At 45.9% G+C, this 15,299-nt stretch overlaps 1 protein-coding gene across 1 annotated transcript in view; it reads right to left on the reverse strand.

Moving 5' to 3' along the window:
- The window catches only part of LOC117285848, a gene marked incomplete at its 5' end in the record, with an annotated part of 20,917 nt that extends 5,625 nt beyond the window's left edge, over positions 1-15,292 (reverse strand). Inside the window, one exon of the mRNA XM_033762736.1 lies at positions 14,647-15,292. Coding sequence (XP_033618627.1) covers positions 14,647-15,292 — 646 coding nt within the window. The remainder of the gene's footprint in view (positions 1-14,646) is intronic.
- Positions 15,293-15,299: the final 7 nt, after the last annotated feature.

Below are 15,299 nucleotides of genomic sequence, written 5' to 3' on the forward strand. Positions count from 1 at the left end.
TTTTTTTTTTTTTTTTTTTTGGTACCGGGGATTGAACTTGGGTCCTTGTGCTTGCAAGGCAGGCCACCGAACCACTGAGCTAAATCCCCAGCCCAAGACCCTATCTCAAAAAAACAAAAATAAATTAAAAAGTAAATACCAATAAAAATACAAAAGATTGGGGCTACTGCTCAATGTGAAGCCATGGGTTCAATCCCTAGTACCGTCAAAAGAAAAAGAAAAAAGACTTCAGGAAGAAAAACCTCAGGAAGATATTGAGAATAACTCGACTCTAGACGGCTCAATTGGTGCCACTCAACTGGTCCAAAAACAGAAGAAAAGGAGGATAAAGAGGAGGAGACGAAGACCAATTTTTAAAAACAGGAGGTGACAGGGCCAGGGATTTAGCTCAGTGGCAACGCACCTGCCCTGCAAGTGCAAGGTCCTGAGTTCAATCCCCAGTATAAAAACAACAACAACAACAAACAGGAGGTGACAAGAAAGAAGAAAAAAGTCTTTAAATGCTTAGAGATCCCAAAAGTCTGCCTAAGTATTCTAAATCCCACAAAACTGAAAATGTACAATCATTCTATCCTTAACTCAATAAATATAATATGCCAGATTTGTGTTAAGAGGCAGGAATAACAAAATTAAAAGAACTGGTCCTTTTGGTCCTCCTCTGAATCACAGAAAACACACACACACACACACACACACACACACACACACACAGGCAAACCATTTAAAAGCAGTTGTATCACTGCTCAAATGAGGGAATGGGCAAAGTACAGGGAAGAAAGGTGGAGCCAACACTGGGCTGGTTCTCGGACAGTTCCTTCTCCCTCAACATTTTTTACAATGGAGACTGAAGAACTAAAATTCCTGATTTCCCAGCCTCCTTAGCAGCAAAAAATGGCCACATGCCCCAGTCTAGGCTATAGTGTGACAAGAGGAGTTGCTAGACTTCCACGGAAAGGTTTTTTTTTTTTTTTTCCTTTTGTTTGAACAAGGACAGCTAACCAGGATGACCTACTTGAGTTCTTTACTCCCTTCTTCCTGAAACACCAGCACACCTGTCAACGTAGCAGATTTCTTTTAAAACTATAAGGTTACAATCAAGAGGACAAATATCTTCCTACTAAACGATGGAGAAGTTTCTAGAGTCCTTGTTACAGGAGGAAAACAAGCCCCTATCTGGCAAAGTCACCGTAGTAGTTTCCAACTGCTGTTCTTAACAAATTTTATCAAACTTAGTGGCTTAAAAAAATACCAATTTATTACCTTAAGTTGTAGATCAGAAAACCCACGAGGGTCTCACTGGGCAAAACCTCAGTGTTGGCAGGGGTTCGAGAGGGTCATCTGTGTCCTTGCCTGTCCCAGCTTCTAGGGCCCACTGGCTCCTTCCTTCATCTTCCAAGCCAGCAGTAAGGAGTCAATGCCTCACACGGCACCACTCTGACTTCTTCCATCTCTTCCTCCCGTTTTAAGATCAGGACTATGTTGGGCCCACCCAGATGATCCACGATCCTCTCTGCCTGTCAGAGTCCTTCATTTGATCTCATTTGCAAAGTGCCCTCACAGGTTCCAGGGATTGGGACGTGGACCTCTTTTCAGGCTGTTATGCTGCCTAAAGTAGCTATACAGCATGGAAGGAAGTTTTCTGTTATTTATAGCAAAATGCACTCCAAACCGAGACCCAGCTCCCAGGTCTACCTGAGGAAGGCAGACAAGGCTTCACAGAGGAGGGAGCCTCCTAACAAGATCAGAAGGTTGAAGAGGAATGGGTCACATGCACAGTGTGGAGAGGGCATCCCAGGGAGATGAGATGGGAATGGCTATGCACAGTATGTCCAGAAACTACTCGAATTGCTAGATCGCACGTAGGTATGGGGAGTGGGAAGGCGGAGATGAGGGCGGGACAGTTTGCCTGTGGACTGGCATACTACATGGAGGAGCTCAGATTTTGCTCTGTAGGCAACAAAGTGCCACTAGAGAATGAGAGCTGGAGGTACAAGATGTGGCTTAGGGGAAGAGAGTGATCATTTGTCTTTAATGTGGAACATAACCAGGGGCTATAGGGGAAAGGCGACAGGCAGAACAGTCATTGTTATGGCTTGTGTTTAGATGTCTCCCTCAAAACCCCTGCGGTCACAGGTGGGGCTTTTTCTGGAACTGACTCAGGGTGCAATGCCAGGTTCAAGGGCACTAGGTGTGAGTGCTACCTGCCCTAAGTAGTCTGCAGAAGGTAAAGGGGCAGAAAGACTGTTGAGGGCCCCTCCTTTACTCCCTTATTGCTTTTGTTACCTTCTGGCCACCATGAACTGTTTCTCCTCTGCAAGTTCTATCAGCCAGGCCAGCCTGCCATGGAGCCAGCCAATTATGAATTGATTAAAACCTCTACGGACTGTGAGCTAAATAAACCTTCCCTCCTTTAACTTTGGATGTTGGGGATTTTGTCTCAGCAATGAGAAAAGCAACTAAGACAGTCATTGTAATGGTTTGCGTGAGGGGGAATGAAATGAACATCTAGACAGATACCCACAGACATCTACTGGGCACCTCCCATGTGTCAGGTGCTGTGGCATTCTGAGGCTACAAAGATGTCATACATCAGTGGAAGGTCCCCTGTCCCTCGGCCAACCACAACCCAGGACAGGAATGAGGGGTGCTCATGAAACTTCAAGCATGGGACACTGTAATTCCTGCCCCAAGTCTAAGAAGTGCACACAGGCTGGGGTAAGGCCCAGAAGAATAAAGCAGTTCTGCAGTCTAGCAATTTCATGGGCCCCAGTACAGTGAGGGGACAGCGACAAAAATCCCAGTGGCCCTTTCATATGTCTGTCTGCACCAAAAAAAAAAATTTTTTTTTTTTTTTTTAGTACAGGGGATCGAACTTGGGACCTTGCGCTTGTGAGGAAGGCAGCAGAACCACTGAGCTAAATCCCCACCCCTGTTTCATATGTCCCAAATGAGCCCTGATATCCCCTCCATGTCCCTTCAGGTATTATAAATCACTGCCCATGGTGAGTTAGAATGTGGAAAGACACTGTTTGGAGAGGACTGTGCTCAAAAATACATACCATGAAAAAATGAAACACCTGAAATTAGGGCAGGGAATGCAACTCATGGCAGAGCTTGCCTACCAGGTACAAAGCCCAGGGGTTGAATCCCCAGCAGCACAAGAAAAAAATGACAAATTAGAGAATAGTGGTAAATGTACAATTTTTCAAATGTACCAAAAACCATGGCTATGCACTTACTTTAAAGAAATGAATTTTGTTTCTGCTTTGGTTTTTTTGCGACAAGGTCTTGCTATGTAGTTCAGGCTTGCCTTGAATTCACTACAGACCCGGAGCTGGCCTCAAACTCAGCACAATCCTTCTGCCTCAGCCTCCCAAGTGCTGGGATTACAGGCCCATCAATGCCCAGCAAGGAATGAATTTTATAACATGTGAATTCTTTCTCAATAAAAATAAATATTTGGGGGATTTTTTGAGACAGGATCTCACTTTGTACTTCAGGTTGACCTTGAACTCACTACGTAACGCAGGCTGGCTCAAACTCTTATCAATCCCCCTGCCTCAGCCTCTGGAGTGCTGGGATTACAGTTCTGCACCATCACACCCAGCTTAATTAATTTTTTAAATTAGAGAAAAACCCTACCACTTAGCAGTAAGCGACCTAGGGGTGGACAGTTAAGCCAATCAGAGCCTCAGTTTCCTCATCTGCAAAATAAGGATGGTATTACATCCTTCAGGAAACTGTTCTGAACATGAAATGTGAGAACACAGGTGAAGCACTTCACACAGTGCCTTGCAGACTATAGGAGCTAAATATATTCTCATTCCCTCCCTGCTAGGTGCCAATAAAATTTTAAACGATCTTTTTATTCAGCAGCTGCAAGATGTGACATGAGCTCCAGGCAAGCTCCCTTCAGACAGTCTGGTCTCAGGCAGACAGCGCAAGGATCAAGGGGGAAGACAGAAGAGGAGTCGAAGCGACTCTCGCTGGGGAGAGACTGCAGATTTTCTCTGCAGCTCCACGGCGCAGAATTCATGAGAGTCACGTGATATAAACACAGCTTCGCACACAGGGTGGTGAGGAAAGTCAGGTAGACAGATTTCTGCTTCTAATCCTAGGAATGCAAACAGAATCTAGTGTCCAAAACAGTCACACGGGCCCCGACACTAGGACAGTAATGCAGCCCTGGTGTTTAGAGATGACCCACGCCACACCCTCGTTGCTAGGGGCTCCTCAAAACCAGAACTAACCCAAAACAAACTTTACATGATAGATTTTCTAGCAAAGTACTAAGAAAGAGAAACTCCCCACCTCCTCCACTGTGCTTCTCATTTGTGACCATTCTAAAATCAGTTAGGTAGGGCCGGGGACCCCACCTGGGGCCAGTGGTTTGACACCTGCCTCACAAGCGCAAGAGGTCCCGAGTTCGATTCCTCAGTACCAATATCAAGTGCCAGCCATGTGTTCAGCCCCGTGAGACATACCAATGTGAGAGAGACTAAGCATAAACACTAGTCCCTCCTCTCCCCGGTGGAAGCTAACCTCTTAGCTGGACAGCATCGCTTCACAGTAAGCGTATAAAAGACATCGTGCCTTGCACAGAGCAGTGGTTCTGTTGTCATTTGTGAGCTAGGTCAATGAATTAATAGAGGGCACAATAAGACAATTGTGCCGTATGGGGCCCACTCTAAGAACCACAAGATGGCTTGGAGTAGCTAAAAAAGACTTGTGCCAGAGGCTGCTAGTTGCCTACTCGATATCAATTCTTCCATTTTTCCTTATAACAGAGCCCCTATTTTACTTGAAGTGGCCATATGGCCAGATATCTCCCAGCATCCCTTGTAGCTAGAGGTGGCTAAGGAGATAAGAAAGAAAGAAAACAAAAGAAAAGGAATTGTAAAGAGAGGCTGTCAGAAAAGTATCTTAAAAGGCAGACCAACAGCTGCCACTTGCTCTTATGCTCTTCTTCCTGTTCTTTTAATTCCTGCCTGAAATATAAATGTACTGGCTGGATCTCCAGCAACTATTTTGGACCATGAGGTAACCTTGAGACCAGAAAAGGGAAAAAGGCCAAAAAGCCTAAATACCTGATCATGGAGTTACCATATTGTCCCTGAACTGCTTAAATGAGCGATAAATAAACCTGAGTTGTTTAAGCTACATTTTAGGGTTTTATTATATGCAGGAAATCCATCTCGTAACCAGTACAAGTTTCCATGGAAAAGAGAGGCCGCCTTAGAGGAAACACTGCCTTTGTGATTAGGGAAATGAAGACAGGAGGGCAGCTCATGTCAGAAAGAGGATAGGAGAAGACACCAGCAGTAAAGAAAATGAGTAAGTGGGAGAGAGAAATAAGAAGCCAGATGATGGCTTTGCAGATGTTGGGAAAGAGAATCTTACTGGAAAAGAACAGTTCAGCCGGGCATGGTGGTGCACACCTGTAATCCCAGCACTCGGGAGGCTGAGGCAGGAGGATTGCTGTGAGTTCAAGACCAGCCTGGGCTACATAGTGAATTCCAGGTCAGTCTCAACTACATAATGAGACCCTGTCTCAAAAAAAAGGAAAAGAACAAGGAACCCAAAGGATCCAGAAAGCTGGGCTTTCTCTGAAGGAGCAAAGCACCTCTGAACACTTTCAAGGCTAAGAAAGGAAGATTGCAAATTTGAGCCCAGCCCAGATCACAGTAAAAAAGGAAAGAAAGACAAACCAAGAGGCTTGGGGACCTTCGTCATGTGAGGAAACGCAAACAGTGGGCTGGGTGTAGAGCTCGGTGGTGAAGCATCACTCAGCATGCCCTGGGTTTGAATCCCAGTACAGCAAAGTTTTAGAAAAGATGCAAATCTGCGCAGTGGCTGGGTCAGCCTGGCGAAAATTCCCAGATTCAGAAGAGGTATAATCACAACACTGTCTAAGATGTACTCAGCACCATGTGCCTGGCCCTGTGCTACACACTATCCACATATTACCTCATTTCACAATGAATTAATGAAATAGTCGTATTATTATCACACCATGCTTTGGACAAGGAACCTGAGGTTTAGAGGAGGTCAGTAACTCCTCTAATATAAGCAACATAACTCTGTACACTGGGTGACCCAATTTTGCTGTAGTGGTAAATACTTTTTTAAAATGAGGAAAGTGGCCGGGGATTTAGCTCAGTGGTTCCAGCGCCTGCCTCATAAGTGCAAGGGCCCAAGTTCTATCCCCGGTACCAAAAAAGTAAAATAAAATGAGGAAAGTGTTGGTAATCATTATTTCAAAGTCAGAAAAAAGTATGAAGATCTTGACTTTAAAAAGGAAGATTACCAGGCGTGGTGCTCGCTTGTAATCCCAGCACTCAGGAGGCTGAGGCAGGAAGACTGCAGATTCAAAACCAGCCTGGACAATTCAGCAACTTAGCCAAGAACCTGTCTCAAAATAAAAAAGTAAAGGATGTAGCTCAATGCAAAAGCCCAGGTACTAAAACATAAATGAGTAAAATTTTTAAATCCAGAACAAAATATGCCACATTCGGGTACAAATTCAATATGGTGAGTGTTATCATTATGTGTGCCTAAAATGTTTTGCTACATTAAAAAAAAAAAAAAAAAAAAAAAAAAAGAAGGTTGGTTTGTAAATCGTCTCTTAACCAGAAGAAAAAAAAACAGATCAGAGGAATAGGGACATTTCCAGACTTGGTTACATTTACTGCTTGCACAGGAGAAAAGCATGTTAAACAACCAACCACCACCCTCTAGCAGGCTGATGAAGCACTCCTGAGGGGCAGAAGCAAGCAAACAGTGATGGCAGAGCCACCTCCGCTGCCAATCGGCCACAGCAAACCTCCAGCTCCTATGTCTCAAACAGTTTCTGAATATCTCTCTTCAGCAGGGATTGGGAAAAAAATTCTATCACAGCTAAGGCTAAAAATTCAATACTTTGAATTAAGTTATGCAGACACATCCACTGAACACAAAGAATTCTTCCTGGAGCAACAATCTCATTAGTCACTAACGGGAAGGGGAAAAGAACATCGGGTTACAAATAAGCTAGGTTACTCAAGTACCTAGTAGGAAATGCATTTCTCATAAAGATTAAAAAGAAAACATCTCCAGTGAGGGATTTAGCTCAGTGGCACAGCAACCTGCCTGGCAAGCGCGAGGTCCTGAGTTCAATCCCTGGTACCAAAAAAAAATTAAATATCTCCATCAGCAACCTGGCAGGATCCAACGGCAGGGTTTCCCAAGTGGAGAAAGCTGTCCTAGGACAGCATTAGAAGTTGGACATTAAAACTGTCACTGTTAGCCAAGAGCAGTGGCACAGGGCTGTAATTTCAGGTATTGGGGACGTTGAAGCAGAAGATTCAAAATTCAAAGATGGTTTCAGCATTTTAGTGATACCCTGTCCAAACTAAAAATTTTAAAAGGTCTGGAGAGGGTTGGGGATATAGCTCAGTGGTTCCACTGCCTGCCTCACAAGTGCAAGATCCTGTGTTCAAACCCTGGTACCAAAAATAAAAATAAAAGAATAAAAAGGTCTGGAGATGTAGCTCAATTGTAGAGAACCTGTCTAGCATGTGTGAGGCCCTGGGTTCAACATTCACCAACAGAAAAATAAAAGTGTCAGCTTTGAAGACTAACCCAAGTCCATCACATGCTAACTGTGGGACTCTGGCAAGTTTCTTTACTTCTCAGAGTTTCCGTATCTTCACTTAGAAAAAGGACTAATCAGAGCCAGGTGTGGTGGTGTACACCTGTAATTCCAGCACTCGGGAGGCTGAGGCAGGAGGATCTCTGTGAGTTCAAGACCAACCTGGGCTACATAGTGAGGTCCAGGTCAGTCTCAACTACATAGTGAGACCCTGTCTCAACTCCCCCGCCCCAGAAAAGAAAAAGGACTAATCATGTCAATCTGTTGAAGTAGCTGTGAGGCTATAAGAAATAGTCTGTTGTCCCGTCACCATGACTTGGAAGGCTTAGAATTCCACACAAGAAGCTAGGGCCAGTTGTGTGGGGACATGCCTGTAATTTCAGCACTCAGGAGACTAAGCAAGAGGATCAGCCTGAGCTACACAGTGAGCTCAAGGTTGTCCTGGACTACACAACAAGATCTGGTATCCATAAACAAACAAACAAACAATATTTACTTTGTCAGGGACTGGGGATTTAGTTCAATAGTTCTGGCCACCTGCCTCGAAAGAGCAAGGTCCCAAGTTTGATCCCTGGTACCAAAAAGAAGAAATTTTTTTTTACTTTGTCATTTGAACTGAAACCAGAATATCACATGAATAGTTTCTTCCAGTCAAAAGGATGTCAGACTCTGAAGAGCCACTTCTAGGTTTTGTTTCTTCTTTTGGTACTGGGAATCGAACTCAGGACCTTGTGCTCGTGAGGAAGGCAGCAGCACCACTGAACTAAATCCCCACCCTACCTCCAGGTTTTGTTAAGAGGAGACTATCTTGTCTGGTTAGCAAGGAGTACAGACACACGAGGGAAACCACAGGCTGTAGAAGAGATACATTAACTCCAGGAAGAACATGTCCCTCAGATCCCACAGCACAGGCGACCACAGGAACATGCCAACATACCAGGGAGAAAACCAGGGTCTGCACATGCAGGCATGCAGTTGTGTGCACTTGTACCGTGAGTGACCACAGAGGGTGGTCTGCAATCCAGCTGGGGTCTGCTTCCTGTGAGCCCAAGTCCACCCAGGAGCCCACAGGCAGGTGACAGCTCTTGATTGCTGACCCCAGCAGCAGATGGCCTGGGTTCACTGGGGATATAATTAGTGCACACATGTATACATATACACATGTATGCACATTGGTCACTAGACAAAGCAAGTGCTTTGCTAAAATTTTTAAATATTTTTTTCCTAAAAAATTTTTTTCTTGTGTTTTCAATACTGAGGATTGAACCCAGGACCTTCACACTGAGCTACATCCCTAGCCTATTTTTATTTTTTTTTAATTTTGAGACAGGCTCTCACTAAATCACTAGGTTGTCCAGGTTGGCCTTGTACTTTCAATCCTGCCTCAGCCTCCCAGAGTGCTGGGATTACAGGAATGTGTCACCATACCCAGCTTAAATATTCATACCCAGCTTCTTATTCTGAATTGAATCCTCGGAGGGGGCTGGAGATTTAGCTCAGTGGTTTGGTGGCCTGCCTTGCAAGTGCAAGGACCAGAGTTCAATCCCCGGTTGTCCAGGTTGGCCTTGTACTTTCAATCCTGCCTCAGCCTCCCAGAGTGCTGGGATTACAGGAATGTGTCACCATACCCAGCTTAAATATTCATACCCAGCTTCTTATTCTGAATTGAATCCTCGGAGGGGGCTGGAGATTTAGCTCAGTGGTTTGGTGGCCTGCCTTGCAAGTGCAAGGACCAGAGTTCAATCCCCGGTCCCCAAGGAGCCAGACTGCCTGGGTTCAAATCCTAAGTGCACCCTGTATCAGCCGGCTGACTTTGGGCAGCACTGTTCAAGCTCTCCAGGCCCCTAAATTCTCACATGTAAAGTTGAAATAGTAGTAGTAAAGCTGTTATGTGGTATAAATGAATTAATATGGATCAAGTGCCATAAACAGGGGCTGGTAAAAAGACCTCGTTGTTTTTCTTTTCCTGCTGGAGACAAAGAAGGAGGTTTGGTACGGGGGATTGAACTTTTTTTTTTTTTTTTTTTTTTTTGGTACGGGGGTAAGAAGGAGGTTTGGCAAGGCCAGTGTCTGGCCTATGGGCTCACACCTGATCAGGGCAGAGCTGGGCACAGGCCTGGATCTGACACTGCAGTGCACACAATCCCCCAGCTGTCCTCTCCCGGCCCCACCTGCATGCACACCACCACCACATCCCACAGTCCTACCATGCCAATATGGCCTAGACCTTCCTGGTACCAATCAGTGCTGTAAGATGCTAAAAGACACTAAGTGAGCTGGTATTTTAACTCAGTTAAACTCTGATTTTGCTATTATGTATGGAAAGAAAGCCCAAATATGTGTTTGTTTAGGGATCTGCCCCTCATTTACGAGAAAACAGCCCTTTCCAAGGAGGGGAGCCCTTTGCCTTTGGATTTTTTTAATGTAAAGCCTCATGGACCTATCTCCTTGAAACCCTGAGACTAAGTAAGGCAAAACCTGTTATTGCCTCATAAAAACTGCCCTTTAGTAAAGTCCTGAGTGCAGATGATGGGTGTGATCCAAAGCACAGAGGGAAAAACAGCATGAGGACCAATCCAACCAAACAGCCTCATAAGCCAAGATTACCACCCTGCCCTGGATCCTGACCAGCTGCCTGGAAGATTCTAGAAGGAGCCAAAACAGTGTTAGAAAAAAATGTGTTAAAAAATGTGAAAAATGAAAAAATGGAAAGAAAGTCTTTATAAATAGGGAATGGTGAAGGGGGTGAAGGGAGGGTAGGGGTATGGGGAACAAACAAGAACCAAGATATATCATGTAAAGGTACAAGATCCCAATGATAAATGTAACTGTATTGTTTGCTTTAAATGTACCAATAAATTAATGGGGAAAAAAAGAAAAACATGTTAGAGATGACCAAACCATTTGAGACCAAGAATGATCTGAAAGTAGAGAGCTTTGAACAGTCAACTCAAAGAAAAACAACCTGTAGCACTGGTTAGTTAACACTTCTGGGTCCTCACTGTGTGCCAGAACCTGTTCAAGGCCTGTTAAGAGACAATATCCCACTTATTCCCACTGAACAAAACATCCGGGCATGGTGACACTCTCCTGTTATCCCAGCACCTGGGAGGCAGAGGCAGGAAGATCGCTGTGAGTTTAAGGCCCGCCTGGGCTACATAGTAAGTTCAGGGCCAGCCTGAACAACAAAGGAAGACCCTGTCTCAACCAAAACCAAAACAAACAAAACAATAACAACAAAAAATATGGTGTAGGTAGTGTTTACTAGCCCCATTTTACAGATGAGGAAAATGAGACAGAAAATTCAAATAACTTCTCCCAGGGCCACACAAGAAGTGAGACTCAAAAAACTATGCTCTTAATGTTTTCAAACCTTTTTTGTCCAGCCCACAGCAAGAAATACATTTTCTAACAGCACCCAGTATATATTCTCACATATATAATTCAAAAAAGTTTCTTTTTCTTTCATGTTTGTTTGTTTGAAAAGATGATGTCTCACTATGTAGTTCAGGCTGGTTGTGAATTCACTGTGTAGCTCAGGCTGGCTTTAACCCAGTGGCAATCCTTCTGCCTAAATCTCCCGAGTTCTGGGATTACAACTGTGTGCCACCATACCCAGCAACAAAATTTTAAAACAAAATATGGGCCAGAGATTTAACTCAGTGGTTCTGCCTGCCTTGTAAGTGCAAGGGCCTGAGTTTGATCCATGGTACTGGAAAATAAATAAATAAATACAACAGAATGATACTCACCTTAGCACGTGGAATGCATTCTGATGTTGTTTTCCCATTATAGGAGATTAAACCCAACAGTGCTCTACCACTGAGCTATATATCCAGCCTTTTTTATTTTGAGACAGAGTCTTGCTAAGTTATCCAGGCTGGCCTCTCAAATTGGCAGTCCTCCTGCCTCAGCCTACCAAATAGCTATGATTAGTGGTATGCCACTACACCCAGCTACTTTTCTTTTGTTTTTGGCATTATATATTAAACCCAGGGACCACACACGCTAAGCATGATCTCTATCGCTGAATTACATCCCCAGGCCTTATGTTTTCTAATCTATTCCATCCCATTAAAATCATATATCACTCTGCCGGCATGGTGGCACACACCTGTAATCCCAGCACTCAGGAGGCTGAGGCAAGAGAACTGTCTAGAGTTTGAGCCTGGCCTGGACTATATAGTGAATTCAAAGCCAGCCTGAACTACACAGAAAGAACCTGTCTCAACAATAGCCATGATGGCACACACCTGTAATCCCAGCACTCAGGAGGCTGAGGCAGGAGGATTGCCATGAGTTTCAGACCAGCCTGGGCAACATAGTGAGTTCAAGGCCAGCCTGGACTACACAGCGAGACCCTATCTCAAAAGACCACCAAAAGGACCGGGGATTTAACTCAGTGGTTCCACTGCCTGCCCTCACAAGAACAAGGTCCCAAGTTCAATCCCGGGTAGAAAAAAAACCAAAAACAACAACAAAAAAAAAAATCTCAAAAAAATATCACTCAACAAATACATACTGTATACACTAAGCACCATCCCAGACTTCAGATACATCAGTAAATGGAAGAGACAAAATCTCTACTCCCCTACAGCTCACATTTTTTTTTTGCTTTTTGGAGACAGGGTCTCACTATGTAGTTGAGACTGACCTGGAACTCACTATGTAGTCTAGGCTGCTCTCGAACTCACAGCGATCCTCCTGCCTCAGCCGCCCAAGTGCTGGAATTATAGGCCACCATGCCTGGCCTCACATTTCTCCAGAGAAAGAAAGTGAACCAAATCCATATGCAAAACTGTAGCATCTGAGGTGGTAATCTGAAGAGTGCTATGGAGAAAAATAAGCCCTGAAGGCCAAGGGTAGCCAAGGAAGACCTCAGGATGCTTTCAGGGACTGCTACACTACTTCCACTGGGTTGTCACTTGCAGTGTGAAAACTTCCATCCTTAATTTATTTGCACTAATGCCTTCCTGCGTTTGAAGGCTCTGTGTCCTACTGTACTGTGTGCACATGCGTGTGTGTGTCAATATGCACAGACATGTGTGTATATGCATTTTCTCACTGAGAGGTTTTGGAGACACCAGGACCCTCACATGCAGCTATGCCCCTGTTCCCTACACAAGCTTGCCTCGCAGAGAGGGCCTGGAATGAAACCTGAAATACAGCCCTGGCACCACTAGTCAAAGTTGTAAGTGCCACAAGTGCAACCTGGCTGGAGTCTTCAGTCCAGAGGAAAAAGAACCTGTGTATTATTGGTCTCCCCAGAAGGGGCACCTTTTGCAATTTTATAGCCCAGGGGTGGGACTGGATTCTAATTTGCATCAAGGTGCCCTATGTGCTAGAGTGTCCTTGGGAAGAAGAAACCACTCACGGAATTAAAAATCACTCCCAGGGGAAAATGCGGTACACTAGGCACACCTGACAGAATGGTTGATGTGGGTCTCAAGGGACCTAGGACTGGAGCCATCTCTGAAGCAGCTGGGGCCACTTGGGTAGTCTCCATTGAAGGCATTTGGAACTTGGCACCAGAGTGAAATCTTCAAACTCTTGCTTTAAGTTAAGAGAGGACATTATAAATGTTACTAGCATGGGTGGCAAAAGCATTACTTATGGGAAAAGCAGCCAATCTCTGCTAATGAATAAGTGTAATGATCAAAACAGATGACTCAATGGACCTTCCAAATGTGCTTTTAGCAGAGTGGACAGTTTTTTTCTTCAAATGCAAACTCAGATAAGATCTAATAATGGAGATTTTGGAACAATCCCAGCATCTGTGATTTCTTTTTTCATTTTCTCTTTCACTGAGCAGCAAGGCATCTTAAGCTCCTGACTGCATCAACTGCCAGTGGATGCTTTCCGTGTGGCTGAGGGGACCCCCAAGACTGGCCAGATGTAGCAAAGGGGCAGTCACATGCCACCCCACATCCCCATTTGACCTTTCCTCTCTACCCCACTTCTAATCCCTGAACTATCAAGAGCTGGGCAGGCATTCAATTCAATACAATCATGTTTTTCAACAAATATTTCTTGACCACTGTGCTGACCACTATAAGGGGATTCAAAGATGCTAGGACCAGGACCTGTGCTCAGCAAAGCGGGCGGATGTGGAGGCAAACAACAGATGAAAGAAGATTCAGTTCACCTGGACAAGCTTTTAATCTTTCTGGACTTTAGTGTCCTCCTTTATTGAGTGAAGGTGCTGGACTAGGCAGGATTTCAGGGCACCAGGCCAGCTGAAAACTGTGATCCTAAGCCTTCCCCTTTCTCTCAGGTTCCAAGTCTCCTAGAAGAGCAGTCTTCTAGGAAAGAAGAGTGGGCCAAGGAGAGGTAGCGAGCATCAATCACGTACCTTTCCTCAGTGAGTCTGGTTCCAACACCAGAAGCTCAGTGATGCCTAGAGTCCTGCATTTCCACCGGGAGTGATTTTAATTCTGCCAGTGGCCTCCTCTCCCCAAGGACGCTCTAGCACATAGGGCAGCTTGATGCAAATTAGAATCCAGCACCACCCCTGGGCTATCAAACGGCAAAAGTAGCCCCCTCTGGGGGCAAGGTGAGTTCAGAAAATAAAATGGAAAATTTAGACTTCTGCTCCAAGGAATCTGGGGAAAAGGGGGAGTCAGTGGAGTTTAAATGCACAGGACCCCATCAGGGTGATACAAAGGAATCTGGAGAGCCCGAGGAAGGACTGAGGGTGAGGGCGGGATGTGAGTGAGTTGCAATAGTCAGAGCAGAATGGCTGAGGCCCAACGTAAGAGGTTTCTCCTTTGGTCTGGCCAGGCATCCCGTTCCATCACCGGTCATCGAGATCATGCTCATTGTCATGAGTTTGCCCAAGCCCAAGATTCAATCTGCACTCTTTTTAAAACTCCACAAGTGGCTTTAAAGTAGAGGCAGAGCTCATCTCCCTTATTCCCAGGGGCTTGAGGTCAAACAGGACCACCAAGGTCTGCCAGGAAGGGGTGCTAGCACCCGAAGGATGCTTGGGGCGGGGATCTAGAGAGAGATGTGCCTACCTGCAGAGGAGCCGTCCTCGGGGTCTGAACTGTTGCGGCTACAGTCGCTGCCTCGTTCCGGAGAGCTGTGACTGGGCGAGTCCCGCTCTGGCACACACAGGAACCTCTTGCGCCTCCAATAAGGAAAGTGCTCGCGGGCCCCGCGCCTGGGGGGCTCATCCTCAGCCTGGAGGGAGGCCCGCCCTTCCTTGGTCTCCGCCTCCAGCTCTAGGTCCCGGCTAGGATGCCGTTGCCGCCGGCAGCCCGGTATCAGATGCATCCAGCGGTGGGGGCTGGACGCTCGCCCCGGCTTCTCCGCCTCATCACGGGCCCCGAACCGATAGGGGGCCACCACCAAGTGGCTGAGGACGAATTTCTCATTCAAATCCACCATCTCGAAGTCGTGGTCACTGCTGTCGCCCCCATCGTCCCCACCGGAGACATTTGGCTCGCCCTCCTCCGAGCCCCGCCCCGCCCCGGTCCCCAAGGACAGCTCCTCTCCCGGCACGTGGGAAACAGGGCTGTCCCGGCCGGGGGACGCGCAGTCCTCCCCGGGCCTGAAGAGGAGGCGAGGCTGCAGCAGCTGCCTGTGGATGGCGGCCGTCAAGCTGAGCACCGCGCCCCCTCCCTCCGCCACTGGGGGCTCAGGAGGAAGGTCCAGGCACAAATAAGGG

Source organism: Fukomys damarensis, unplaced genomic scaffold, assembly GCF_012274545.1.
Source record: "Fukomys damarensis isolate Sample0158 unplaced genomic scaffold, DMR_v1.0_HiC HiC_scaffold_13, whole genome shotgun sequence".
NCBI classification, from domain to species: Eukaryota; Metazoa; Chordata; class Mammalia; order Rodentia; family Bathyergidae; genus Fukomys; species Fukomys damarensis.